A 13,815-nucleotide genomic window follows, 5' to 3' on the forward strand; every position below is an offset into this window, starting at 1 on the left:
TGAAATGTTAATACATACTAAGCATGAAATGTATATTATTACAAAAACATAAGTACTACTGTTGGGGGGAGGGGGGAGGGGTCATTTTTCTATAATAACATTGGATTGCTGCATAGAGGAAGAAGTCTTGAAGCTGGTAACATCAGTGCTTTTTCATTTTGGTTTTTAAGTAAGAAAGGTGTGTGAATATACTCAAGAATTAACAGTGAGAAGTATTGCTGCAGAACTGGCATGAACAAGTATAGGCAAGCAAGTGAACAACATACGGGAAGGTCCCCGTAAACAAAACGTATAATGACACAGTCGCAGAAGTTTATTTCCCTCAACGATCAGAGCTCCAAGAGGGCAGATGCTCACTAACTGGAAAAGAAAGGTTTAGCGTGAACCTTGTGACTTCTAGTATGAAATAAAGGGGAAATCTGCCTCAAATTCCAAGAAACTGCCACACTGGCCCTTAAGCAGTATTTCACTCGCTCACGCATCTGATACCCCCCCCTTCCCCCTCCCAGTAACAGCCCCTCCACAAGCATAGGCAGTCATCACAAACCCTCATCGCAGGGGGCCACGCAGTGCTGAGATCAACCGTAGATGCTAAGATGCTACCTGCTGCTGTCAGGAAGTTCAGCACCTTTTTGGGTAAATATACGAACCGAGCAAACCCGAAACACTGCACTACACATGCACTGCAGTAAATAACCTTCAGGGATCAACAGCTCAGAAAGCATGTGCGTGTGTGTGTGTGTGTGTGTGCGCGTGTGCGTGTGTGTGTCTGTGTGTGTGTGGGCATGTATTACTATCTTTGTGAGAACCAAATGTCCCCACAAGGATAGAAAGATGAGGAAAATTACGCAAGGTGGGGACCTTTTGCTGGTCCCCACAAGTTAAAGAGGTTGTTTTAGGGTTAGGACTTAGGGTTAGGGTTACAATTAGGTTAAGGTTAGGTATGTAGTGTTTGGGGTTAGGGTTAGAGGTTATGGAATGAATGTAAGTCAATGGGAAGTCCTAACAAGTATAGCAATACGAACATGTGTGTGTGTGTGTGTGTGTGTGTGTGTGTGTGCGTGCGTGTGTGTGTGTGTGGTGTGTGTGTATGGATAAGAAAGAGAAAAGTGAGCAAGAGGGTATGGTTGAGGGAGAACGGGTTGAGAGAGAGAGAGAGAGAGAGAAAGAGAGAGAGAGGGAGAGAGAAAGAGAGAGACTGAGAGAGAGAGTGAGTGAGTGAGTGAGTGAGTGAGAGAAAGAGAGTGAGAGAGAGAGAGAGAGAGAGAGAGAGAAAGAGAGAGAGAGAGTGAGAGAGAGAGAGAGAGAGAGAGAGAGAGAGAGAGAGAGAAAGAGAGAGAGAGAGAGCGAGAGAGAGAGAGAGAGAGGTGACAGGGCATTGGTGAGGCTGTGCAGCCCCGTTAAGTTTTATGATGCGATGCTGAACACCGAGGGTAGCGCTTTTTAATGGCCCAGATGCGTGCTTTAATGGCACGCTCCACCAGCGCAAATTTTTTCCACCTTAATTGTGTCTCTTAAAGGGAAACTTCAAACGCCGGAACGCAATAAACTAATCTTCTCATTTTACGTTTTCTGGGTCTTTCGCCCAATCTCCCTCGCCTTCGTACCGTATCCCACAGACTCTTTCTTTTCTGTTCCTTTCATCCTGACTTTTTGCCCCCCATGTGGGGACTAGGCTCTAGTGGCGCACACCAGGTGAATCCAATTAGTATCTCCTGAGATATGACCAGCACAAGGATGCAACGCCTGGGTGCATTTTTAACCAAGTGTTAAATTGGACAGAGCTGCACTGGAACCAAAGCAGGGCACACTTCCGTCCTTCCGTATCTGTGACATCAGCATTCCAGAGAATTTTTTATCCAAAGCGCTTTACAATTGATGCCTCTCATTCGCCAGAGCAGTTAGGGGTTAGGGGTTAGGTGTCTTGCTCGAGGACACTTCGACACGCCCAGGGCGGGGTTTGAACCGGCAACCCTCCGACTGCCAGATAATCGGTCTTACCTCCTGAGCTATGTCGCCCCCATATATATATATATATATATTATAGAATAAGGGTCTTCCACATAAGGGAGGTACCTGAAGGGTCTTCCACATACAGTAAGGCAGGTACCGTACCTGAAGTACAGAACAGGGAGCAGAACAGGAGCGCTCACCTGGCAGGTCTCTCTCCCGAAAGGGATCCTCTGACTCAGTAGTGCGTGAGCGAGCAGTGCTGTCACACTCAGGGGTCTGGTACCTGCGGGGAGTGAGGGAGGGAGAGGGAGAGAGAGGGAGGGAGAGAGAGAGGGAGGGAGGGGGAGGAGAAAGGGAGAAAGGGAGAGAGGGGGGGAGAGGGAGAGAGAGAGAGGGGGGGAGGGAGGGACAGAGGGTGGGAGGGAGAGTGAGAGATAGAGAGGGGGAGAGGGGGGAAAGGGGGAGGGAGAGAATAACAAGAGACTTCATTAGCCAGCTAAGATCATGGTCCCCAGCCAAGGGAACTAATCATACGCCTACTCAGTGGCTCCCAAAAAGGGCAGTGCCACCATAGAGAGTGAGGGGGGGGGGGGTTGTAAGGGTTAAAGGAGAAAGGCACAGTGAAGGATGTGTGTGTGGTGGGGGGGGGGGGGGGGTCTGACCACAGAAGTTCGGGAATCACTGCTCTTACCGATACTGACATCACATTCTGCGGCAGTGCATTCCCAGCCTAACTCTAAGCTCATTAGGATGATTGCCATTTTGGAAAGGGGAGGGGAACTGTTGTTTTGGTGTCTGTACTGGCAGAAATGGATTACACAGCAGTATTTCAATGATCCGAACATTCATCCACCAGAAGACTGGTTTCAGTACTGCAGTCGTACATCAGCAATACCAAATCTATTCAATACAGTGTGTTACCGTCCCGACGCACCCATACACAGACAATACAATATTGTAGAAGTTCATCAGAGCAAAGTAAAATGCCAGGATATATTTGATAAACTGTCAGTCATGATTCACAGACAAATGGTGACCAGCAGACCAGGCTGACCATCAGACCAGACTAACAGCATATGTTGTGGTTATTAACAATAACAACATTACAATCTCTTAGGGAAGGTCACCCAGGCCAAATAGTTTCTCAAGAGCAAAAAAATTTAATTTCTTCACAAACCCTTCTATCTGTGTAACATATACAATCCAAATACGAACCCAAGACAAGAAAGACTATGCCAGAGCCATTATATTTATTTACACAAACATAAGATTCATAATATTTTAACTTGACAGAAAAGAACAACAATAAAAAAAAAAGGACTACGACTCTCGAAAAGTTTGTGGTTTCGTAGATTCATCACATGGAAAAATCCATTCACTGCACGGGGGTGCATTTATTGATGTTCAAACAGATCACAACGTAAAATGCCACATTAACATCTGTCTGCTAATTATCCTGAGTCTGCTCGTAACCTCTTCTGCCAGACAAAATCTAACCTTTCTATGACCTTTCTGAGGGTGAATTATTTAGCATCTGCAGTACAGCACAGTGCAAATTCAGATTAAGACAGCACTCGTAGCCGCAAGAATGGAAACTTTAAATTGTCAGCTGTCAGCGGCATACTGTGCTTTTCGAGCGTTTCTTTGAAACGCTCAGTATGAATTTCAGATGTTTGGACGGATCAGTAGGACAATAAAATTACTGCATTGAATTTACGAAGAACAGCATGTGTCTGTGGTGAAATGTTTTTTTCTTTTATGTCACTAATAATTTTTTGTTTGGTGCAGCCAAACTTGAGAGTTTAGGACAGAAAGCATACACCACATAAGCAAACTAGGAAACATAAGGATTTGGGAAAGCATGCTAATTGGTCAGTTTGATTATAAGTCCTTCACCACACCTTCAGCTCATTCAGGTGCACTCCCTTCTTCCCCGGTTACGGGCGGCAGTGTAGTATAATGGGTAAGGAACTGGTCTTGTAACCGAATGGTCACAGGTTCAATACCCGGGTTGGACACCGTTGAAGCCTTGAGTAGGGTACTTAAACCAGCATTGCTTCAGTATACATCCAGCGGCACAAATAGATGAAATGTAAACTCTATGTAAAATGTTCCGTAAGTTGCTCTGGATAAGAGCGTCTGCTAAATGCCTGTAATGTCATGTAGCTGACTGACTGACTGAGGTGCATTATTCGTAAAAGCAGGCCAGCAATACCATGATCCGGAGAAGCAGGAAAGACGCGGGACAAAGCATTAGCACTCAGTAACACGATAGCGCACAACATGACCGCAAAAATACATGACTGCACGACTGCAGAAATTTAAAAAAAGGCTTTGTAGTCATACCACGTCTCATAAAACGAAACAAGCTGCCAACAGCTTTGAACAAGCAATATGAAACCGTAATGCTTAAAAAAATGAATGTTTCTATTAACCATATGAGACGCGCTCTATCAATTCATAAAGATGGGAAAGCTTTTTCTTGAAAAATGTATTTTTATGTTGTTTCTGTTTTTTTTTTGTTTTTTTTTAATCACAGATAGAAAAATGGAGTAAATTCAATTCTTGTAAATTCAAGAGAGGGAGAGGACAACTGGCATGAATGTTCTTTCTCCTTGTCTTAATTTTATATAAGTGATTGTAGGGTAAAAGAAAACAACCAAAAAAAACAAAAAGAAACAATTGAATTTCAAAAATGCATGTGAATTTCATTTCGATATGACCTGAAGTGCCTTTTTTTTCCAGACCTTAATGCAGAATACATAGAGAGAGAACGCCCTTTAGCCATGACTCACAACTTTACAGCATCCAACTGAGCTGGCAGTGAAAACACACACACAATGACGGACACATCACTGAGGCCTGAGCCTGGACGTTTGCAATCCTGACAAGGCCATAAAAAGCCCACAGGCCATTTAAGCTGGAGCAAGTTGGCAATCAAATTTTTATTCTTTTTTTTCTATATTTTCAAAATTGTCTTGAAAAATATCTTTAAAAGTGGAAGCGTGCAATGGAAATTGTAAGTTGTATTTTGGTTACTTCTAGTTCTTGATAGGTTGGCAGTGGTGCAGAGAATTCCAGTCCCTGGGGTAGTTCTTTAAAATAATAAAAACTCCCCTGTAATTCAACTGCTTAATGATAAAACATAAAATGAAGGTACAATAAATTACAGCAAAAAAAATCCCTTCATCGTCTTGACAATTCTTAATCAAATTGCAATGGTTTCACTCACACATGCACGCATACCAAACAATCAGCATACTGCACAAAAACACACACACACACACACACACAGACACGTGTACTCCCATTTTCCTAAACGACTGTGGCACGCCAGCCATATTTATGAGTATCAGGGGAAACCGCACCACAGCATCAACGTTAGTCCCTGTCCAGAGTTCCAGCAGGACAGCGTCCGTTAAAGCCACAAACCGCCCAGCCCGCCAATCTACATCCGTCCCCATGGCAACGCACAACTTGAACAGCTGAGCTCCCCTTACCTGGTGGAGGTGCCGGGGATGGGCCGGCCAGTGTCCACCAGAACGCACCAGCAGTAGCCCGTGGACTGGTGGCACTGGACGGGCAGGTACGTGCCCCCCGGGCCGCAGTCCGGGATGAAGATGGCCTCCCTGGGGTTCAGCCGGGCCTCCTCCAGGGCACTCTGCCTCTCCTGGTCACAAGAAGGAACTTTCTCTAAAACCGTGAGAAACACACTCAATACTGGGGCTGAGACGTATGGAGGGACACGCAGAAACACTCTCAGTGCTGACGCACATGCACACACACACACACACACACACATGTACACACAGACACACACACACACAGATAAACAGTAGACTGCATGCACACTGACAGTCAGTCAGACACACACACACTACACATACTCACACACACACACACACAGCACAGACTGCATGCATACACACACACACACACACACACACACACAGCACAGACTGCATGCATACACACACACACACACACACACAGACAGCACACGTTGTTCTGTACAGGGACACGCAGGCGTACAAACACACAATTTTAACAGCCTATCTGACCTTTTCCAAAGCGCAGGGATCGTCTGGCAAAAGCAGATGCCACACAAGCCCTCCTACTCAATGCCAAGCACTTGCCACTTTAGAGTTACTCATTTTGCACCAAGTTTTACTGTATTTATATTCAGATCCATTAAGCTCATCACTCACCCATGTGCTTACATTCAGGGCCAAATCAAACAGAAACGCGTGTTTAAGTCAAGTTCGTTTGCAGGGCGGTGAAGTGCTTTCTACTGGTCTCCATCAGTTTCGTTTCATTTAACCTGCGCGCCCAGAGTTAGCCTAAAGCAGTTTAGCTGCGCTAAGCGTGCCCTGCTAAATACAGCCATTTACAGTAAAGCAGGCAGAGGCTGGCGATTCAAGCCCATGCACTTCAACTCAACGCGCTAACATTCAGAGGGGTGAGCTTAGCCTCCTCCGAGCTCATTAAAATTATACAGGGAGCAGAGAGAGAGAATGCAAGGGTGTAAAACAGGTTTTTTTTTTTTTTTTTTTAATAGTTTTTGATCCAGGGACCCCCCACCCAGGCTCAATGGCATCCCAAAGCTTAATAAAGATCATGGACCAGGTGGGGGGGGATTGTACATGCTGATGAGCAGAGGAGAGCGTAATCGTGGACTGGTAGAAGGCGGTGGTGGTGGGCTAGGGGGGTGCCACATGCTTGCGCCCCCCCCCCCCCCCCCCGCCACCCCCCACGGTACCTTTGTGGGTCCACCCAGCTGAAAACACAGCAGTATCCCTCTTCTCTGTGGAGACACACTTCCAAGGTAAAAAAAACCCACCAAACTTCTCCCCAATTACCGCCGTCCCGTCTGACTACCTGGCTTCAAAGCCACCCCATAAAATCGCACTCTAACCTGAGCTGTCAGTGTAACCCATTTTATAGCTACTCAGGTTGCAAACCGTAGCCCTTGTTTTGTCTATTTGAATCTCATGTCGGGAAAGCAGGAAGATTTTTTTTTTTTTTTGGGGGGGGGGGGGGGGGGGGGGGGGGGGAGGGGGGGAAACTACACTACAAAGAAAATGGCAAGGCAAAACAAAAGCCTGATCCACAGACGTTTCTGTAACAGGATACAAATGTTTACTTTTTAACCATTATATAACAATCAAAATAACGGCACTGACACTGCTGGCAACTACTCACCCCACCACTCACCCCGCCCCAACCCCACCTTTTTACCCTGAGGCATTTGCAGGACTGTACAGGGTGCCTGTTTCCAAAACCGGGCCGCCACGGAAGGGGTAATGTGTCCACTGCCTGTGCCCCCCCCCCCCTCCCGAAAGGGCTGAGGCTCGAGTGCTTGCAGCAGTCCAGCGCTGCCCAAATCCCGCCAAGGTCCTTTCACTTCCAAATTATTCAGCACTGTTTATTATACAGAGGGCATGCTGGCGCCAGGCTGCTCAGATTCTCTTCTCAAATGAAAATTGTTTTTTTTTTGTTTTTTTCATACATATAAATGGAAAAGGCTGGACTTGCTATTCTTTTCATTCTTTTCTGTGAAACTTTATCTGTTCCTCTGTTCTCCCTTTCTCTCCTCTTTCTCTCTCGCACAGCACACATATCCACACAGGCACACACACGCACACATACACACATGCACACACAAACCTACACGCGACCACACACGCACACAGACACACACGCACACACGTGCGCACAACACAGACACACACGCACGCATGCACATGCGCACACACACACACACACACACACACACACAACTCATTTATTTATCCCATTACGTTCTCTTGCGCATCTACATCAAACCGAACAGTGTTCCACATGATGGAAAATTGTGGGTCATCATGAACAAATAAAGCCTTCAGAAATATCAGTATGTGGGAGGTAGAGAAGTGACAGGTCATCATTTTATTCCTGTCCTATTTTTTTTTTACCTAAAATGACATATTGTATAGATTATTCCGATCACAGTAAGCGAATTGAAGTAAAAATTCATTTCATAAATTATTTCTTGCGTCTGGGCTATGCAAACAGTGTTGAACTTTGAAATTGCTGTTCTAAGGAGAATCCAGTAAACATAATATTCCCTGTCTTCCTCTCTCCCTCACGCTCTATATTTCTCTCTGTGCTTCAAATCTTCTTGTTCTGTGTTTAATGACCTTCATAATCATCTTTTCCTCCAACATTCAGCACTGCGCGGGCCTCCAAATTCGATTTTTCAAAGTTTAAAATGTACTTTTAGGTTTATTTTGTTTCTCACTGAAGCAAAACTGGTCTATGTGAAACACTCTTCCAAAATTATTACAGAAAGTAACCCAGCACCCCGCAGCAGCATAACAATAACACCGTTAATAAAAGGCCACATCTCAGTGCAATTTTCCACTTATGTTACAATTACATGACTACGAATCTACGGGAAATCGTTATACAGACGTATGTTACATCAGAAAAGGCAGATGGATTTTTTTTAATGCACAAGAACAAACAGGCTTAACTGAACAGGAGCTCCCTCACTACCAGCTAATCTGGAATCTGGAATCTGGAATCAATTGTTTTTTACTTTTGCAACAATGCCGTAAATCTCTGCGTGTTGGGGGGGCGGGGGAGGGGAGGGGCTCGTTTCCCTCTCCAAAAACCTGGAAAATGGGGAACGTCGGCCGAACGCGCCCGTCAGGAAGACGGGCAGAGCCTGGGGCGATGACATCAGCTAATTCCCCTCCACCGTCCGGCCGCCATACCGCCATCCTCCCCGGGACATCAGAGGGCTAATTAGAAGCAGACAGGCCGGGCGGAGCCGGGACATGGCGGCTCGCTTCCAGAGACCCGCCGCGACGAATCCGGCGTCCAGCGAAAAATCTCTACTCGTGACGCCTGACCGATCGCCGCTGCCCAGACCAGAGCCACCGTCGGGGGGGGGGGGGGGGGGGGGGGGGGACAAACCCAACCCGCAGCACAGAGTCATCCATCATGTCTACAGAAACCCATCACCATCCAGTAGCCAGGCCAGCATGACACGCTTTACCCCCAAAGAGCTTGGCATGGCTGCCACACGCCTCCACCGCTGCAGGGGGGGCTGTGGTTTAGCCCAGGCACAGAAGCGGGGGGGGGGCGAGTGGTGACCACACAGGAGGCAGACAATGCTAGTTCCACACAAGCTTGAATTTTCAATTACTGCACTTCCACGTTGTACCCCAGGCCCCCCCTGTAGGAGGTAGAACCCCCCGTTACCACCCCCCCCCCCCATCCTTTCCCCAGCCCCAGGCACCTCCAAAATCCCAAAGACACCCTGTGTCTCGAGTGTGAGACCAACCCAGTTCCACAGAGAGAACTGAGCATGCCCTGCTAGGTACCACACGTGTTTTGGGGATAACCATGATAAGAAAGAAACAGCACGGCGCTGGACCGACTACACTGACTACAAGCATGTTTAAAATGGATGACTGAGGCGTGATTCAGCTGCACCCCCTCCACATGACCCATTATGAATCCCAGGCCACAGAAAGACCATGCTATGTTATACTCGAATGGAGTGAAATGATGAGCAGCTTAAAACATTCATATTAGAACTATAAAAAGAGTTTTCTTTGCTTGATAAACCTGTAGGAATTTTCACAGACATAACTGTTTTTTTTTAAATCTAAAAAAGGAACACGTGAAACACATTTTCTTTCCCAGTTTGTCAGCTGAATGCAATGCAGGCCTGATTTCATCTTCCCAGGAAAAATAACTCACATAGTGAGGACCATCGATTGAGCCAAACATCTCTTTAATAGAGACCTACAGTAAAAGATTTTTTCGGGACACAGACAAGAGGAATGGGGAAATAGCTGCAACTGAATGCGTAAGAATAACCAACATATTTCCCTCCAACATAGATCAAAAAAACCTGTAAATTTACTCAACTTGTCCAATCATGCTTTATTTTTTTTTACAGGAAGTCTCTCAAACAACCCTGTGTAATTCCATATCTCTACTAATAATGAATTCATAAAGTTGATAATAATTTATAACTGATTAATTCATTAACTAATTAATCAATAAATAATTACTAACTAATAAAGTTGATTCAAAATCCCACGTGACTAACCTGCACAGTTATATAATGTTGTGTTGGTGCATAATTAAATAAACAGCTGTTAACTTCTCAAGAAAATTCACTTTTTTTTGGAATTCTTGTGCATATTAAATATTTAATATCTAATCTAATGATTAGATATTACCAACTAATATCTATCTAAATCTGTGGAAAAGCAGGCCTGTGTTCTGGGCCCGTTAACACGCTCACCTGGCTTCCTGGTGCTTGAACTGTTCTTTTCCTTGTACACGAGCTGCTTGATCCACAAAGTGGGGGCAGTGATCTCTGTTTTTTTTTTTAGAGAGGGGAGACAAAAGCAACACACTTGCACAGACCGAAGAAGAATTTGAGCATTTTGTTCAGTTACGATTACGACGCCACAAAACTACGAACCGAGAGGGGAAATGGATCACGCAGTCCTTCGACAACACAGGACAGGCCACCGCTTTCACGAAACCACAATGATTTGCTGAAATCGCACAAGGGGGGAATCCCAGGGAGAGTGTAGCATTACAGGACGTCTTTTTACAAAGGAGGACAGAAGGATAAAGGCTGTCGGGTGGCGCATCCTGCTAAGGCAATATTCTAGCAGGTGGATGAACCCCACCCCCTATCAGGCTGGTATCAAACCCAAATCTCGCCAATGCTGGCCGTAGGCTCCACAGGGCATCGCGCAATTGGCTACCAGAGGAAGGAAGAAATGTCATTGGGCGGGACGTCCTTGTGTCACTGTGCACCAGCTACTCTGACTGGATCTCGAACAGCAAAGATTCGGCCTTGGCAGGCAGTGTTGTAAGGCAGGAAGTCATCGAGGCAGTGTTGTAAGGCAGGAAGTCATCGAGGCAGTGTTGTAAGGCAGGAAGTCATCGAGGCAGTGTTGTAAGGCAGGAAGTCATCGAGGCAGTGTTGTAAGGCAGGAAGTCATCGAGGCGTGTCTCACTCGAAATTTAGCAAATAAAATTATGCCCGCCAAGGTGGCCTCATTCAGACAATTCTGAAGGCAGCACTGACTGTATCCTTCACTGGGTAGGGTATCCCAAAAGTCTTTGTGATTACCTCAGTCTTCTTACTTCCATTAAAATAATGGCAGTTTAAAACAGCGAATTGGCAGTTGCGGTGGCAACAGTGAACTCGCTAATTTGTTGGAGTTTTTTTTTTTTTTAATCCGTTTTAATTATCCAATACTCAGGAATAATGTATGTAATGTTTTTAAGCCTCAGTGAGCTTTCCATGAAGTGGCCAGCTAACTTCATAGTAATCACGTTACGTTTCTGTGACGTCTTCCTGCCTTCAAAGAGCGTCCCAAATTTGTTGAAGGCAGCTCCCTTCAGCCTCTCTCTGATTAATCGGGTGCCCACAGCCTGCCTGTTAAAGCAACCCATTCATGGCCTCCAACTCAACGCCTGTGCTAGGCTAACTGGCAGACTGTTGAGTGACTGATGTCATCAGTTTCATATCACATGATCATCTATGTTCTCCCAAATCAACAAAGGGGGTTGAAGACAGGGGATTTATTATTATTTTTATTTTTTTTAAAGTAAAGAATGATAAACTCACCGTCACCCTCTGGGACCACGTGCGTCTCCATGGTGGGGGTGGGTTTCGACCCGTCATCTGGGTTCAGGGTGAGAAAGAAACGGAAAGAGACTGCCATTATTTAGGTTAATACAATCTACTCTCCAGAATTGTTGAATGGTTGGGATTTGCACATGACCCGGCCAATAGCACAGGGAGGAAAAAAAGACAAAAAAAAGAGAGAGAGAGAGAGAAGAGACAGAGAAACACCAAATATGGACAGACAGAAAGATTTAGGACAGTGAAGGGGTAAAATGCCTCCCACACCTCTACTTCTACACATCCCCATTCACACACACACACACACGGACACACATACAGACACACATACATAAACAGACACACACACAAATATGTAGACACACATATAGACACACAGACACACACACACGCAAATGAATAAATGCGTACATGCATGCATGCACTCTCTCACACACACACACACACACCCATGCAGGTATGCAAACACACAAATACACATTCAGAAGTGCGAATACCCACACACACACACTCCCTACCTGCCCCCTAAACACACACACACACACACACACACACACACTCCCTACCTCCCCCTGAACACACACACACACACACTCCCTACCTGCCCCCTAAACACCCACACACACATACACTCCCTACCTGCCCCCTAAACACCCCCACACACACACACACACACACACACTCCCTACCTGCCCCCTAAACACCCACACACACTCACACACACCCCTATGAGCCTCGCCCCTTCCGCCCTTACGGTGCCGGGGCCCGGCCCGCACCAGCTCAGGGGCCCAGCGCCGGTGGACTGTGGCTCAGGTAACACCTGCTCCCAGAAAGCAACACATGGTGGCAAAACAACACAGCAGCAAAAAAATAAAAAATAAAAAAAACAGAACCAGCAGAACGTTGAAGAAACGGATCCCCCTGACATCACCATGACAGAGCCCGCTTCAATCACCCACACCCTTCCACAGCACCCTTCTTTAAACAATCACAGTTTTAAACGCCATGGCAACATAACATACACCACAAGTGGCAGCGTAGGAGGGGAGATAACACAGGCCGCCTTTTTCCTCTTTTGAAGCTTCGATACTAATGACCCACACCGGACATGGGCTGACCGAGTGGGCTCGACCGGTTCTTAGTCAGTCCACCCTCAGACCAGTACACATTTTCCATAGGTATGAATTGTTCTTTAATAATTTAATAGCTGCTCAGCTATTTCTGTAAACGATACGTTCAATCCACATTTTAAGCTGTACAGCCATCCCAAAAACAACAACGAATACATTTTGCGTAGTATTTATGCCACATGTTTACAGGGACGATATCGGCTTAATGAAAATAAATTAAATTCACGAAAGTTTTTTTGAGAGGTTCTTATAGCAAACTCCATGTTCACATGAAAGTGAATGAATAAACATTTCCATTTTAGTAGAGAAATCATGCGTAGGCAGGCTTTAAAATGGAAGGACTCAAACACCCCTTTGGATTGCAAAAAAAGCTGAATCCTTTCTATGTACAGAGTACATACAGCCCAGTACATATATAAATCAGCACAGACATAAATATGTGCAGAAACAACAACGTCAAACAACAACAACGTCTGAGTCCACATATCTAACCAGTCATCAAACCTTTCCGAGCTAATATGAGCATGAGAGAGAACCTGTATTTATTACTCAGCAAAAAGAAATTTTAATCCCCACATCCTCTTCGTTTCATAAACTTGCTAATGCATTTCTGAGTGGTGAGAGAGTGACTAAGCAGACGGCAGGTCTGAGGAGCAACAGCACTTAAGGCGAGGAATGTAACCTACTTACCTAAAAATGGGGCACTACACCCTGTCCTGTCTCCTCTCTGATCATGTCAACCACATACACCTCACAAGGGGACCTGGTGGAGGGGGGGGGGGGGGGGGGGGGAGTGGAGGGCGGGGGCACTAATGGCATAGATCAAGTAATAAAGGATTGAGGAAAGAGGTCAAGCTACTTCTGGTCATGTGACATGGTGTGGTCATTGTATACATGTGGGATATTGATTTCTTTTTTTAAAAGAACATTGAATATTAAATTAAGATTTTTAATTAGGTTTTACTGAAGATTTTCTGCCAAAGTTGTGTAAAGATTTCCCTCAGATTTTTAAAAGATTTTAAAATGAGATTTTAAAGTCTAATTGTAAATTCAGCTGCATTC

At 45.5% G+C, this 13,815-nt stretch overlaps 1 protein-coding gene across 11 annotated transcripts in view; it reads right to left on the minus strand.

Annotated features, from left to right (window-relative positions):
• smoc1 (SPARC related modular calcium binding 1) overlaps positions 1-13,815 on the minus strand; it is a 52,908-nt gene that overhangs the window by 14,250 nt on the left and 24,843 nt on the right. For 9 of the 11 annotated variants that reach the window (XM_035391168.1, XM_035391160.1, XM_035391138.1 and 6 more), the window contains 4 exons: positions 11,606-11,695; positions 10,259-10,333; positions 5,454-5,646; positions 2,154-2,236 (listed from right to left, as the gene is read on the minus strand). In XM_035391168.1, coding sequence (XP_035247059.1) covers positions 2,154-2,236; positions 5,454-5,646; positions 10,259-10,333; positions 11,606-11,695 — 441 coding nt within the window. The remainder of the gene's footprint in view (positions 1-2,153; positions 2,237-5,453; positions 5,647-10,258; positions 10,334-11,605; positions 11,696-13,815) is intronic. The other 2 variants (XM_035391197.1, XM_035391177.1) reach the window with 1 other exon arrangement.

This window comes from Anguilla anguilla, chromosome 1 (assembly GCF_013347855.1).
Source record: "Anguilla anguilla isolate fAngAng1 chromosome 1, fAngAng1.pri, whole genome shotgun sequence".
Taxonomy (NCBI): Eukaryota; Metazoa; Chordata; class Actinopteri; order Anguilliformes; family Anguillidae; genus Anguilla; species Anguilla anguilla.